Source organism: Stegastes partitus, unplaced genomic scaffold (assembly GCF_000690725.1).
Source record: "Stegastes partitus isolate 25-593 unplaced genomic scaffold, Stegastes_partitus-1.0.2 Scaffold118, whole genome shotgun sequence".
NCBI classification, from domain to species: Eukaryota; Metazoa; Chordata; class Actinopteri; family Pomacentridae; genus Stegastes; species Stegastes partitus.
The window spans coordinates 480,597-497,096 of NW_007577849.1; the positions used below are offsets into that span (position 1 = coordinate 480,597).

At 39.3% G+C, this 16,500-nt stretch overlaps 1 protein-coding gene across 1 annotated transcript in view; it reads right to left on the minus strand.

The window, feature by feature from the left end:
- Positions 1-16,500, minus strand: part of gmds (GDP-mannose 4,6-dehydratase) — a 190,412-nt gene that overhangs the window by 41,276 nt on the left and 132,636 nt on the right. Inside the window, exons 8-9 of the mRNA XM_008278193.1 lie at positions 4,181-4,299; positions 3,716-3,812 (exon numbers count right to left, since the gene is read on the minus strand). Of these exons, the coding sequence (XP_008276415.1) occupies positions 3,716-3,812; positions 4,181-4,299 (216 nt within the window). The remainder of the gene's footprint in view (positions 1-3,715; positions 3,813-4,180; positions 4,300-16,500) is intronic.

Here is a 16,500-nt window from a genome sequence, read left to right on the forward strand (position 1 = left end):
CACACACACACACACACACTTGATGACAGGTATTTCCACTTGAAGTGAATCACAATGCAGAGCTATGAGCCCAGTGTCAGTCAGTTCCTGTCTGGAGGGGCCAGAGGTTAGACACTCTTCATTCTCTTTAAACCCAACCATAGAAATAAAGAGACAATGAAGCAGAGCAGAGAAACTGCTGCTGTAAGTTAACCATCTTCCCCATGTTAGCCCTGAATGCTTCAACCTCTGTTCCCTCTGAGCTGCTTCAGAAATAGATACTGTAGATTATTTTGTGGGGACAATTAGAAAATACTTTCAATTTAGGAAGACAAATGCAAACACAAACATGAAGGCAAAGCCAACTTCAGGACCAACAATAGGACCATTGTCTAGTCAATCATTTTGATAAGTGAATAATGACTGATTTAAGTTCCCCCTCCAGTCGTTGGTTTAACCCCTAAAAAACTCTTCTCTGTGTATCAAAGTTATATATTTAGATTTTTTGCCCCCATGAAAATAATACCTCTTTGCCTTAATTAATAATTTGATACAGAGTAAACCAGGCAGATATAAACAGAAACACATAGAATTATTGGTGATTGATTGATCTTTTTTGAAAGACAATAATCTTAGATCTTAGAAGAGTTTATCCAGTGTTACTTTCCACATCCATGTCTAGGAAAGGGTCTGACAGCATCCATGTGAGGTAAACTTCAGCTACACGGGCAATAGAGTGCATTGTCCACAGGAGTGTGTGTGGAATAACCAGACACCTACTGCATCTGCTGTGCATGAGTGGAGTCCTTCCAGCAGATTAGGTTACATAATAACAACAACTACCTTTATGTGATGTCCACAGCTCTCTGTGTGAGCATCAACATGGGAGTATAATCAAGGCCTTACTTTCATACAGCTGCCATCCAGAGGAGTATGCATTCATGCTTTCATCCATCTGCAATAGCTACGGTGTTGTTTTAACATTAGGCATATAGTAGCACTGGTTTGCTATATAGATTGCCTTGCTTTATAAAGTTAAAAAGCAGCAAAGTTCTTGACTTCTTGTTTGCTTACAAGAAACATCTACAGGACATCTCTAGGGTTTCTTTGTTAGACTTCTCTGGGATGATATAACTTTAATTGTTAATGTTGAGTCAAGAATCCTGCTTCACGTCTGTGTGCTGTAAAGGCTGCAGCCTGCAGTAAGTGGCTAGGTTAGAAATACCTTGACAACGAAATGTAATATTTTTTCCCTGCAAGGCTGCAACCATTTCTACTACTTATCCTTATTAACCAGTTCAGGCTCAACAATTTTGTTGTGATTTTTGAATGTCTACTTAGTTCTATGATTTATAGTTTTGCGTATTGTTTTTATTTATTTTTATTTGATCTTTATTTTACCAGGTAAAAATGTTTGAGAACCAGTTCTCCGTTGCAAACATGACCTGGCCATGTTGAAAGGCATATACACATAAGTGGAGAAAGAAAATATCATAATGCAGTCCTCTACAACACCATAGAACTGAATCAAGACCTCATTTTTTTTTAAAAAAGGCATCTAGACATGTTACTTTACAAATCTGGAAGGAAAATTGTCATAGCACATGAGTAGTTTGTGTCAGTAGTAGGTTTCAGAACGTACAGGAGTTTATTTTCTTCATGGGATATGTATCTAATTTTTCTTGACTGAAACTTATTGTTCTGTTTTGGTCTTCAAAACTGTTTGAAGCTGTCTGAACAGATTTCACTGGCGAATGAAGCCTGTAAATGGACAGTTACTTTCACTAACTCAAAGGTTCATGTATTTTCCGCTTCAGATAGTCACATATTTTCATGCAGTGCATTCCATACTCATCATGTGTCAGCACAAGGGATACAGCCCATTTGCTGACATATCACAAAGACGCTACTAACTGTTTACTGACAGGTCTCTGTTGGCTGACTTGATCAAATGGGATATAGTTTTCAGTGTGGAGTCAGGGTTAGGACCTTGAATGAATAAGCCGACATGCACAAAGAATACAGGCCCAGGTGTGAGACCAGTGCTGCCATTTCCTCAGCAGTCATTCAGCAGGGCCTCCTTACTAATCCTCTGCCATCACTCAACTGGATCTCAACTCTAATCTCACCAGGCCAAAGCTCAGAAGTGGGGTGCTTCTCGCTTTAAACCAAGACCCTGATGGCTAATCTTAGCCACAACACCCTGGGGTAACACTATATCATCCACAGGGAATAGCCCCAACACCCTTGGAAACAGCAACGAAAGACCTCCCAAATACCAGAGACATTTCACACCTAAACAGAGATGAAGAGGTAACATGGTGGCTTACTTTCTGATTTGGATCAAATCTGTAAAGGCACACTTATACATGCACAAGTCTTATAAAGTGACACATATCTTTCTCCTGGGCTATCAATGTACCTTCTCATTCAGCAGAGTTTGCATCACTAGCAGTGTGACTCAATCCAACACACCCTCGCTATGAACATTTTCAAGGTTGCTTGCTTGAATATGTTCACCCATTCAACATCAACTGGCAGGATACAGCTTACATTACTCTTAAAGAGGTGGACTGGCTCGTTTCCAGCAGTTTAAAAGCATACAATAAGCAGCCTGAGGCTGTCAACTGCACCCGTTATGGCTGATAAGTGTATGGTCCCAGACACAATGACCGGGAATCAGATACATGCAGAGAAAACATGCAACATTCATGGTAAGGTCAAGTATATAGAACAGGAAATGCTGATGATGTTTGTCGTGAATTATGTGCAACTATATGAATTACATTACTGGAATGGACCAACTTCATTCTGCAGTAGTAACTACAATTTAATGATATAGTCTGAATTTCCTCTGATAAACTGCACAGCAAGAAAGTAAGTAAGTATAATCAGAGATAAACTAATTTTTTTGTCCAAAAAAACCCGATCATTTTCTACTAACTTGAAGTGAATTGACTAACACATGCCAAACTACCAGCACGAACCTAAGAGTTATCAATAATGGAGTGACAAGTAACAAAAGCTTGGACTGCAGCTAAGATGGAAAAATATATAAATGTCAGTTATGAGCTCACCCAAGGCAATATCTCCAACAACAGAACACACAAATACAGATGGGACATGACTAGGCCAGCTGCTGTCTATCCAGTACAGTCAGTGACAGTAGGTGTTCAGACCAACAAGGGAGGAGCACACACTGAGAAATGGTTGTATTTATTACAACTCATTTCCAAGGAAAAAATGTCTTCAAATGCTATTTTGGCCTTTAATTGATAGTGTGACTGTGTAGAGCAGTAAAAATGTAGCATGCTTCTCAAACTGCCTAACCCTAACCCTGAAAACAGCATAGCATTACATAAACATAGCCAAATGTGTATGCTACGTTACATTATGTTGTACTACAAGGGCAGGTTTGACAAAACAATGACTACTCTTAGCTAACCCAAAGCTAGTGATTGGATAATGCGTGAATAGATGCATTGTGTTCATTTAAACATAGTTACATGCCCCCATTAACAACATTTTAATGCAGAAAATTACAGAAAATACATCATTTTCTTCCTTATCATATGACTCTTTGTGTCTATGCTGTCTGTTTAAAAACAATCTTTAATTAAGGTGATATAAATGCTTAAAATGGACATTAACGAGCAGAAAAATCTCATTCATGTCATTAATTCGATACAGGTTAAAAACCCATGTATGGACAGAAACAGAGAGAAACCTGACTTACCACTTCAGTAGGTCGGAAGTATTTTGGGTCCACCTTCACATGTATCACACCTGTCTCCTGGCAACGACCAACCTCCTTCTCATCCTTTCCTTCCCACCTGGAAAGAAACTCATTTTAGCAGGAAGCACATTTTTTCTCACACCTGTTCAACGGTTCAACGTCACTGATTATTTCTTGTGTAGCTTGTTTCCTTAACGTCTCATGCAGACAAAACATGTCACCTGTCTTTTTTCCTGAAACAACACAACAGACATTGTGAACAGTCAAACACCCCTTCACCAGATGTCAGTGTCTTCCAGGACACAAGAGGGAGGTGACTGAGAGGTGAAACATGGGGGGAGTCTTTCATTTTCCAGGTAAATGATAGGTGGTGTCTCATACGGGGCACATTTTTAGGCCTCTCAGGAAAATCTTGGATTTTAGACTATGTGAATAAAATGAACTTGACTTGGGTGTTTCACTCACACGATGGTCTTTCCCACATGTTTGAAGGCCTTCTCCACAAACTCCCTCACACTGTGCACCTCCCCTGTCGATATGACGAAATCCTCTGGCTCCTCCTGTTGCAGCATCAGCCACATAGCCTGAAAGAGACAACGAGGGTCAACCACTGAGAGATCATAAAGACAGTTCAGCGCTCTATGCTGGATCCTGCCCAGCTCAATCCTGACAGACAGGAAGTGAACCTGCGACCTCTTAGCCGGGCATTCGCCCGTACCTCTGTCCTGACGTCACCGCAGGGGCTCATGGGACGCATACCGTGGGAAAGGAGGACAGAGTACTCCCACAGGTCCACTGTGCTGCTGGCACAGACAAAAATGTGCATGAATGCACAAGCATGCACACAAACAGATCTGCACAACTGATTTTGTCCAATAGCTGAAAATGACACAATAAGACACACAAAAACTGAAAATAAAGGTAAGAAGATGATAAATTCCAGAAACAAAATCTCCCAACAGCCTGAACCCTGACTTGTATTGACAATTTTTCCATGGCAGAGGCAGCGTCATTATTAGTCTTCAAACCCCAGTGAAAGCTAAGAGTGTGTGACCCTTAATGGAGCCAGCACGATATTATAAAGCCAGCGAGGGCGTCTGTATGTAGTTCCATAATATTTCTGGGGAAATGGAGCCAGCAGGTCAGAGCTGCTGACCTCTGGCACATCCAGCATGATTAGAAGAAAGTCGCCAGGGACGGATGGACAGACAGATGGACGGATGGACAGACAGATTCAGATTCTTGGTTTTATAAAAACAAAATTACAAAAAGTGTTGAAATAAAAATCAGAATAATCAGCTGTTAGATTTAGTTGAGGTGTGTTGCTATAAAATGTTATAAATGTCAACACTTTCTATGGTTCTTCAGTATTTCCCCTTTAAGGAAAAAACTTAAGGTGTACATGTTTGAAATAGTTTTTGATTGCTAAATGGTCTTATTTTAGTTTTTATGTGTTTATCTCTTTTTTTTTGCACATATGTTTGTTGTTGCCTATCTTATAGCATGCACAGCACTCTGGTCCACCCCTCTGGATCTGATTTTATTTGAATATGTAAACCAAGAGCACATGATCCATAATCATGAAACATAGCTGCAGATGGACAACTCAGATTTCTTATCCTTCCTACTTTGTACTATTGTAAAAACTGCAGCTGAGCTCAGATTATTGTGTAACACTTTGTGTCAATATGTCTGTCTTAACACCTTCGTTATACAGCCTCTGGTGGTTATATGAATTGAAACTGGCAACACAAAAATGTCGATTTGAAAATACAAATATTTTTGTGTACTTTTAAGATCAGCAGTTCTATTTAAGATATTGTAAAAAGGAAAAGTGAAGGCAGAAATTGCTTAAATGAACTGATTTAATAATTAATAAAGTGATAAATGCAACAGGTGGTGTCATGCCAACGTCTCTGGGCCATGGACTGCTTCATGACAACACCCATCTATCACTCAAAATTGCTGTAATAGAATTTAAACGGATGAATTATCCATCCGTCCATCCATCCATTATCTACACAGCGCTTAATCCTCACCAAGCTACAAAACAATTAATTGAAAAAAAACAAAACAAAAAACAACCTTTACAGTTGTCACAAATGTTGAAATTCAGCTACAGACCCAAACCTACTTTTTCTACCAGACTGTCTTTTCATTTTCCACCCCAGAGGCTGGTGCTTCAGCTACACACACAGTTTAAATACTGAATATTCTCTATCCCATCAAAAGGTTGTAAACAAGACAGGACAGCAGGAAGGTGGAGAGTTGGCCTCCTCTGTCTCTTCTAAGGTGACTTAATCACTTTGCCTTTGTTTCTGTCTCTGAGGAGCAAATCAGGACGGTTTATTTGCTCTACTTGGATTAGTAGCATTGAATGGAGTGTGAGTATTCCATACAGCCACATCAGGATGATTTATGGGGTAAGGTTGGACAAAGCAGAAACTGTCTGTCTCCCTCTGCACATTTAACAGATGCTGTGTTCCCTCTGCAGTAGTAACTCATAGGTGTGTCTTTCACAGATGCACAGGACTAAAGACAAAGAGCTGAAAGCCGAAAATGACAGCGCAGTTTACATGACTGACTCAGAAAAGCTAATTTTCAATCACTCATTCTAAGATTTAAATGTTCTTGTTACATTTTGGGGCAAAGTGACTATTGGATTTTCCTCACACATTGGCAGAAAGTTTATTTTAGTATGAATAAAATATGAGGAAAAATGCCATGAGACTTATGATTGTAACACAAAATGTCATGTATATCTGGTTATTAGTAACGAAAGATTTAGAAATTATATATTTAACTATGCTAATGTTCAGAGGGCCACTCGTGATAATAGATAAAAAACCAAGAGGTTCAAAAACTATTAAGAATAGGGCCCATGAACATTCCCTTTATATTTCAATGCAATCTGCCACCTTCATATGTGGAACAGAGAAGTAGAGCAGTGATAAACTTGTGAACTGTAATGATACTGTACTCAATAGATATTCTTATTTATTGTAAATAAAAACAAGATTTTAATCTAACAGAGGATAGCCAATGGCATCACCAAAATCCTCATGGCTAACAACTTGGGTATCATGGAAATTTGTTTGAAATTTTATGATAATATGGCTTGTACTCAGGGACACCGATGAATCCAGTAGTCAATGTTTTCTCCTGCTGCTGCTGCTGCTGGAAAAAAAAATCTGCCTTTATTAGCTCTAAAGTGTGTGCTGTGACACTGCTGTTTCCTAACATACTGTATGGACCAGTTTTGTCAGTGGTTAAGCACATGGCTGCTCTCACACACACAAACACACAGCAGCAGTGATGGAATGAACTTCCTCAGGGAGGCGCGTCCATCCTATCTCAGGATCGTTCAGGGTCACCTGACCGCTCAATGTTGATGACTCCCCTGAGCCTGACCTCTCACCTCTCACCCTCTGGCCCCTGATGAACAAACCAGATTCTCACACTACTACACGAGCCAATAATGGCACCTTGGTGTATGACTGACAGCGGAACAAACCTATCGGAGCACGTCAGTGTTTCCACAACCGGAGTACCATCAGATACCGCTTCCAACAGCATCCACATTTTGTACTTATTAAGTTGACAGGACAATTAAATTATGCTACATATGTGTCGGTCAATTTATTGCTTCACAGAAAAGATAACATGGCAGATGTTTTTTGTATTTGTGGCTATTGCAAAGAAACAGTTCAGCAAATGTGGTAAATTATATTGTACTTAACAACCGAACTTTAACTTCATAGCTCTCACTGGAGTTTGCAGATTGTGAACAAACAAACAATTAATAAATGCTTGTCTAATTTCAAGTGATTAAGTTACAGAACATTTATTTGGCTAATGTCAACAAAAAATAGGGCACATCCTTCCTAAACAAAAGATAAAAGGTACTGTAAAAGCTAAAATGTAATGTAAATGTAGCACGCACAATACACTATACTTTTAAAAAATACAACTACATAGATGTTAGATCTGGCCTGAGAATTTCATCAGAAGTCCATTCCCGTTCTGCCATTTCAAAATATTTTAGTCTCTCCGTCTTCAACGTGAGCAGAATTAATTATCACTGGAAACAGTAAAATATCAAACACTGACATCTACACTGTAATACTGTTTTGATCGTCTGACTGGCTGATTATTTGAACTTGTAATGAAGCAGGCTCATTCCCTTTTCCTGCAAACCACACTGATGAATGTGTAGCCTGTAGTAAACTGGATGGCTGTGATGATGGGAGTTGGAAAGGCAGCTCTGCTTCTATTGCAGCCAGAGAAAATGTTTACAGCAGGAGCTGAGTGATATGGCCTCTGCTGATTTTTAACCAGGAAATGTAATAAATAATATGATGTGTATTTTTCTACTTATTATAAAGGGAATAAAGCGAAGTGAAATCATGGGAGACTGGGGTTTATTCTTCTCAGCCAGTTCAGCGATAACAGCTAAGGGGAGAGCACTGGTTTCACTGGAGGTATTCCCACATTTCCATCTTTTTCTTAAGCTACGCTACCATCATCACACCAGCCGTGTCTCTCTGCCTTCTTTTACCTTTTACCCTCTTCTCTTTTCCCCCTCCTCCCTCTCGGGGTCTCTCAGGATTGCTCTGCTTCATTAGCTATCTGATAAACAGCTCAGAGGTTTAGCCCTTCACACTGAACCCGCACCTTCCTGTTCACATGGCCACAGGATGACCCCCATCACACACTCCACACTTCACTGCAGCTCAGAGACAGATACCGACCCCAGCGACCACCGCCGAGCCCTTTACCTGAATTATATTCTGACATCCACAGGGAGAAACTCAGAGACCAGAGTTCAAATGCTGTTTTTTGTTCACAGACCAGAGAAACACATGGATGTGTAGTGTCTGTGACATGACACAATTCTGACGGAAATGTTTTGAAATTTGAATGCTGGGTTAGTTCTTGTTGCTGTGTTTGTCAGTTACGAATACGTGAGTATTCTTCCTCTGTATTGGTGTTCTATTTACGGTGTTGTATCAACTTGTATTTATTGTTATCCATTTACTGCTTTGTACTGGGTTGCATTATAAATCAAATGTTTGCTATTTATTATGTATTTTTAATGTTTTGTAAATTGTCATTTTTATTTTGACCCTGGGACCCCAGGAAGACTAGCAACCACTTTGTGGGAGCTAATGGGGATTCTAATAAAGAATAAAGAATAAAGATATAACATGTTAAAGTGAAATATTTATTTCCAACATGGTCCCAATATGTTACCACATAAAAAGAGTAATATAAAATGTGAAAACATTTACCTTAATATCTGTATGAAGCCTAATGTTTCAGGTCATTATAAATGTAATAATAAAATGTGACGTAAAATGTTACATACAAAATAAAGACTAACAAGCCAAAGTATTTAGCTTATATATATAACAAGAGAGCAGCAACAAAAAAGTTGATTGCACTAATTACAATTAAGTAACTATAAACAGCATAAAAATATTATATTGAATTTTTTTGGTAGATCTTGAGCTATACTGTGAGTTAAGATTTTGGTGGGAATGCAAATTTTTGCATTTTTCCCCCACTTAAACAAATATAAAAATAAAGGGATGTTTGTCTCAGTGTGTATCAAACAACCTGTTCTCTTGCATCTGGGGAATATGGTTCGTTCCCCAGGGCATTTCTGTAATATTTGAGTTAATTGTTCAGCCCTAATTCCTCATATTAAAAGATTCAGAGATTTTGTGGATGACTAGTAAATAAACTGACTCAGCTGCGATTCATCTCTGAAAGGACGCCGCCACTTTAATACAGAAAGACTGCTGTGGTTTCAGCATTCAGCTGTAGTGCTGCCACTTCTTTTTTTCTCTTAAAATGTATTATATTTAATCCTTTCCATATGCTCCTGTCAGATAGAACACAGATAGAGCACAACCAAAGCTACTGGGTTGCGGGAAAATCCCTGGTACAAACCAAAGACAGCCTGCTGACTCAGAATACTTTCGTATAGGTCACAAAGTGCAGTCTCACCACTGTAATACCAATGACAGAAAATACATTTCAGGTCCTGAACTGTCTAGTCCTTTGACAGCCACGTAGGAATATGGACGTAAGTAAATGTCATATTTTATGAATGTCTGTAGATAAATTTATTGTAAATGCTATTGAAAGACAGCATTTTCAAAGCTAGTAGAAAATAAATGCCTTGCTCTGGTACGATGGGGGTTTCTTCACAGAAGTGTTATATCAGTGAGTCCTCCATCTGAAAACAAGTCCTGATATTTGGTTTCCTTGCTGTCTAAATAAGCCAAAGTGCCTGAAAAGTTTATTCGAAAAAAAAAAGAGTAAACCAAACCTCAAACCACAGCTTAAGTGATGACTTATCTAGACCTCTCTCCTCTGCAGCCAGCTGACCCCTCTATCCTTCTTTCTCCCCCTCTGCATCTCACCTCCCTCCCAGCATCCTGGCTGTTACAGATCCTCAGTCTTCTCCCTCCAGCTCCCTGACTACCGCTGACATGTGGAATGGCTCACAGTAAACACTTAATAGAGCTGCTATTATGGCGGCAGAAAGCCATCAGCCCCAATCACAGCCTGCTAATGCCATTAACCCTGGGGTTTCACACACTGGTATCCACATGTGGGCAATTGCACAAAACATACACACACACACTTTCTGCCTCACCTACACATGCAAACATAAACTTCTACGACAGGCACAAATGCACTTAAGCTAGGATTAAATCATATTCCTGCACAGTTACAATCAACATTCTATGGTTAACAATGTAAACTTTAAACAAACTACATATAGCATAAATGAATTAGAAACTGTGCTTTTGTAATTACTTGAAACCATTCAAGCTCGTATGAATAATCACACCTTTGCAACTAATAAAAAAAAAAAAAAAAAAAGTCCTCATAATGTGCTGCAGAAAGTTTTGAGAAGCTGCAGGTTTATGTCCTTTCAGCTACAGAGCTCGACCAGAGCTAGCTTTTCCAGATCATTTGTAGCTTAAGAGGTTCTCAGTTCTGTTCCACAACATGCTTGCACAGCTGCCAGACAAGAATGTTAAAGCCTGAAAAATAAGAAGAAAAGTGTTCTTATTCTTAGAGTGAAGCCTTGAATTGTAGCAGACACAGCTCCAGTCTGCCAGCCCCACCACTGATAGTGAGATTAATGACCTGCACTTACAACTATAGTATAAGGCATCCGCGTGGATATACACAGACATGTGCACTAACAGAAAAGCACAACGTCACATTGCAGCACAACCGTGGTCTTGGTTATGTACGTCATAAGTTGGTGTTATCGGCTAGTCTTTTCGGACCCACATCCATCAAGAGCCAGTACTTCCCGGATACAATGGCAATCATCTACAGCCATCTTGTACTGAGATTAGGCAAATAGTATTGAAATTACGACTCCAGAGTGACCTAGAACCCAGTGCTGATACCAGACTGAAGCCAGATAACCTCTTACTACTGCAGATGTTTACATATGACTATATTTAACTTCAGATTTATCTTATTCCTAATTATATGTGCCTATATTTGCATCAACACAATTTAGAAAATGACAAAGACCATGAGTTATTCCTTCAACATTTTCCTACACAGATCTCCATCTTGACTCCAATTTCAGTTTTTAACGTATCCAATGATTCAAGGCCAAAGTTACTGTTACACAACAATGAACAAAATACTTTGTTCATTACAAAACACTTCCAAAATACTTTGTAATGCAACTGCTTTCTGTACACTTTTGTATAAAACTGTCATGAATGAATGAAACCTGGCCCATGCTGAGCAAGCTAAACAAATAGTTTAGTTTTCCACAACCCCACAACACTTTTCAGTCATGAGCCACAGTCTTGTCGCCATCACCAAGATGCCACAGAACAACTGCATGCATTTACACTGATGGTAAAAGCAGATTTTTTTTTGTCAGTCAACAGTTTCTTTTCTTTTTTTGTGTGTGTTTTGCAATCATCGTTTTGGCTACAAGAGCATCATTGTTTTTTTGGCAATAGGTCTTTTTGCAATATCATCCCCTTAAGGGATTGAAGTGTTGACTGCACCGCAACAGTGGTGTAAAAACAAAAGCTTTTTCATTTAACATCTTGTTACAATCCAATATCCTGCTTGGAAACCTTGGCTCCTGGGATTCACGTGGCTGTTAGTCTGGCATGTGCCATCCACCTAAACATTGTTGCAGACCAAGCATACCCCCCATGGCAGAAATCTCAGATGGCAGCAGCCTCCCACAGTGTAACAATGTGGCCCACTACACCCAAAAAACTGCTCAGGATTAGCTTGAGGAACACAACAAAGAGCCCAAAGGTATTGACACAGGTTCCAAACTTCCCAGATCTCAATCCTACCGAGCATCCATGGAATGCACCGGAATAATTTCAGTCCACAGACGTCCCATCCTGCAACTCACAGGACTCAATAGACCTACTGCCAATGTCCTGGTGTCAGACACAATAGAACACCTGTAGAAATTATGGTATTCATGACCTGATGGAGTCAGAGTTGTTTTGGCAGCATATTGCAGAGCAACACAATATTAGGCAAGTTTACTGTTGTGGCGATCAGTGTACAATACTGGTGTAAGTTTGGAAGGCAATAATAAGTTTTGTTTGTATACCTGGGCAGAAAATGTAATTTAAACCAACCAGGCTATGAGTTTTAAGGGAGAAGAGATAGGACACACACATTCAAAACCATTTGACAAGTGGGTATGCTTGTCACTTGAGTGAACAGAGTGTCTGAAGTGAGTGACAACACATTGTGTGTGTGTCTGTGGGTGTTAAACAGCATTCCATAACAGTGCAGGATAATCCCAAACACCGGATTAGAGAAGAATGGACACGTCTGACAGCTTCCTCTGAAACTCTGCACTCAAAGGATCCTTTTGTTCTTTGTGCATCTTTGCTGTGATTCACAAAACACACACATATTTATACACGCTCCCCCCAGGGCTCTGACAATATGCAGGTGGCATCTAATAAACTAGGTGATTTGAGCTCATCCCACCTCTCTAAACAATGTACCATGTAACAACTACCGACTGGTGACAGCACAACACTGACACACAAGCCATACTGGTACAAACATTTTGCCACAGCAGAATACATGGCGGAGGAAGGAGAGGCAATTTAACACAAGTCTGCATGGTTATATTTCCCTTTTGTGGCTTTTGATTAAAAACATTTCTCTACTTGTTTACTTATTCTTTGATCAGCTTCATTTCCTGATCTAAATCAGAAGATGTCAGTTAACATTTAACTGTACTGCAATAAAATTATGATTATTAACAATCATGTACTGAGCAGTTTGACATATATCGTTAAATGAAAAATGGATGGACTAACAATATGTTTATGTTGCTCTAAAGCCTTTTTAGACATGGGACACATGACATTGTTCACTTCATCAGTCTATTGAACTACCAGCACTCTGTCATACAGTCATAGTTCACTTTTACATAAATGTTTCTCACATTGATGGACAGAGCCAGAGTACACACAATATTTATCATATTGGTGAAACTGGACAAAACATCAAGAGGCATATAATACATAATAATGCACTAATCAATAAAGAAACAGATCTAAACTAAACTAATAGCACATCTATCAGACATTTCAATAAACTATTAGCCTAGTATATGTATGACTCCTAAACACTAAATATTCTGTCCATGTGTGGTGATCATCTAACTTTACCAACAGTAAAATCAAAATATCCCAACAGCTGTGATGGCGCTCAGGACTCAACCTGAGGATGGCTGCTATGTAACAAATGATTTAACTGCAGCTGATAAACTGTAACTCTGTGACTGTGACAGCTCACCTGTCTGGGCTTAAGACAAGTACACAGTGAGACTTATCACTAGATCCTGATCAATCCTGTCTCCATGTCAGGGATCATTTATAATTCTAAGTCTTTAAAGAAGTTATTTTTGTTGTTCCACATGTGTAAATGTGCAACTCTCTCACTTTAGAGATGCCAATATGGATCCTGCTGCAGTTTGATGCTTCAGGTTGTCCATAAACTCAGACGAAAGACTCCTACAAACAAACAAACAAAGGAGGCAACAAACTGAATTTCAGCTCCTGCTAATGTTTTGTCCACACCTGGATTATATTCCCGATTGGCGATGCTTATTAATCTGTCTTCATATTCACCGACATTTCAGTTTAATTTTGGAAACTGTAGGGCAAAGTGAATGAGAAAGGTGTTCTCTGTGATGTTTTTGTCCCAACAATTGTGGTGAAATGTGGAAAAGCCTTTCATAAATCACTTAACTAAGGTACTAAAAGTATTGCTCTGGTGCAGGTACTAAGGTCAAGTGATCTGGAGAAAATATTCCATTGCAATTTTTCTGAAAGATGTTGTGACTGCAGTTTGATATGTAATACACTGTCTTAAAGCCAAACTTCAGTTCAATTTTCACTGTGTAATAGATTTACATCATGTTATGAAGCATTACTATGCACTACTATCTAAAGTAATACTGTCACACAGTCAGATGGTGTAAATTTACAAATCCCTACTGTACAAAAGCATTTCAAGGATTTTGTAGAAAATGGCACAACTAATACAATTCCTTAAAACTGATAATAGAAGTACATTAAAAATGCCTTACATAATGTGTGACATATCATGGAAAAAAAATATATATATGTGGAAAGTTTTGTGAGGTATTGACAGATATTTTCAAAACCAAATATATGCTACTTTTGTATTAATTTCAAAACAATGACTGGACTATATAGCATATGAATAATAAACAAAATGACTTACACAGCATCTTTAAACCAAGTCGTTTCAATGATTACATCGTCATACATCAGGACTATTTTATCCAATTATGTTGCATGAAACACTATTTCCTTGGTCAGCTGGCTAACTCATTGACACGGCAGCTTGTAAATGGTTTAAACTAGTTTGGACAATGGCAACTGGTAATCACCCTTAACAACATAACAACACAAAAACTCATATGGTTCTAAAATTGAGCCTGCACAGACATTCAGTCTGAGGCTCCATGACTAAGTCCTGCCACCCATTATAAACCTGTATAGATGAACCAGCTGGTGAAAACAACATTGAAATGAATCTCATTTTAACACATTAAAAGCTTACATCCTTTCTGCAACCAGCCAGTAGGAACAGAAAACAACTTGGAATGCAGATTAGAAGCACTGAAATAGAGACTGGTGGACTAACATTCCAAAAGTTCTTGAGTAGACAATGTTTCATTGAATGAGTTTTTCTTTCCAACATATTTTATGTGACTTAACTTAGTTATGTTTGTCTCAGCTCTGTCTTCTTACAAGGGCTTTGCTTTTTCTTTGTCAAATTTCTCTTTTGGTCGGCATCCCACAATCCATGATGGTCTTGTAGTGAGTCAGTCAGTGAAGGGCAGGGGTGGATTTGACACAACCACAAACCAGTCCAGACCATACTTGGCTTAAGCAAACCAAACTAGATTAGACCAGGACAGGCCAAATGAGGTAAACTTGGGTCAGAACAGGCATGATCATCCCAAACAAGCCTGATTTCCAATTATTAGGGTCCGAACACTACAGTGCATAGGACCCTATTGGAACTGCTACGTCACTATTTCTTCGTCACAAAGAAATGTGTTTTTCAGGTCCTAACTGTACTCGAAAACTCACAAAATTTGGCACACACATCAGACCCGGTGAAAAATTGTACAATTAGGGGGAAATACACACCTCAATAGAAAAATGGCTTCACAGCGCCACCTAGAAAATTTCAACAGAGTCCCATCGGAAGCATGTCTGACCTGGACCTACGCAATTTGGTAGGTATATGGAGGAGGTCAGGATGAACAAAAAAGTCAGTGACAGCCATACCCTAAACCCAAGAGGAAGTCTGCCATTTTGGATTGTTTGTTTGTCCAATCTGAGCAAACTCCTCCTAGGGGGTAAGTCACAGAGCGCTGAAACGTGGGTAGTATGTAGAATACGCCTTGAAGGTAAAATGTTATCAAAATCATCTGCAAAGGTCAAAGGGCGTGGCCACGGCGGCCCTCTGATGTTTGATCCTTCGCCATAAAAGAGGAAGTACCGTGTAACTACCCTGTACATGACCCAATCTGCCTCAAACTTTACGTATTTGATCAGACTGCTGTCCTGATCACATCCATATGCCAAAATCCATTCACAGTCATAGCGCCACCTATTGGCAACAGGCTGTTTGAGGCATTACACTTACTTGTGCCATTGCTCCAAGCTTTGTGATATCATTCCTAAAATTGGTAAGCTAAGTCTGTCCACATTGTTGATGCTACAGCGTGAAGCTTTTGTGTTTTCAAGCAACGGTGTTGCCATGGCGACGCATAGTTGCTATGACACGGAAAGGATTTTGACAGCTTTGGAATGCTCATAAACTCCCCAAAACTGACATACGAGTCACTATTGGCTAAACCACAGACAGTGTGTGCCTGTTTGGCAAAATGGCTCTATAGCGCCCCCTGCAGCAATTTATCGATTAGCCCCCGCAGGACATTTAACCAATGTTTACAAAATTTGGTAGGCATATGTAAGACATCAGGATGCACAATAAAGCGTCTTGGACCCATACCGTAAACTCAACAGGAAGTCTGCCATTTTCAAACAAGTGTGCAATTTTTTGTGATTTTTGCCATTTTCAAAATCTATCTCCTCCTAGGGGTTGACTCATACACACCTCAAATTTGGCCAGCGCATACAACAGTGCTTGGTGATCAAAAGTTATCAAAACGCTCTGCAAAAATCTGAGGG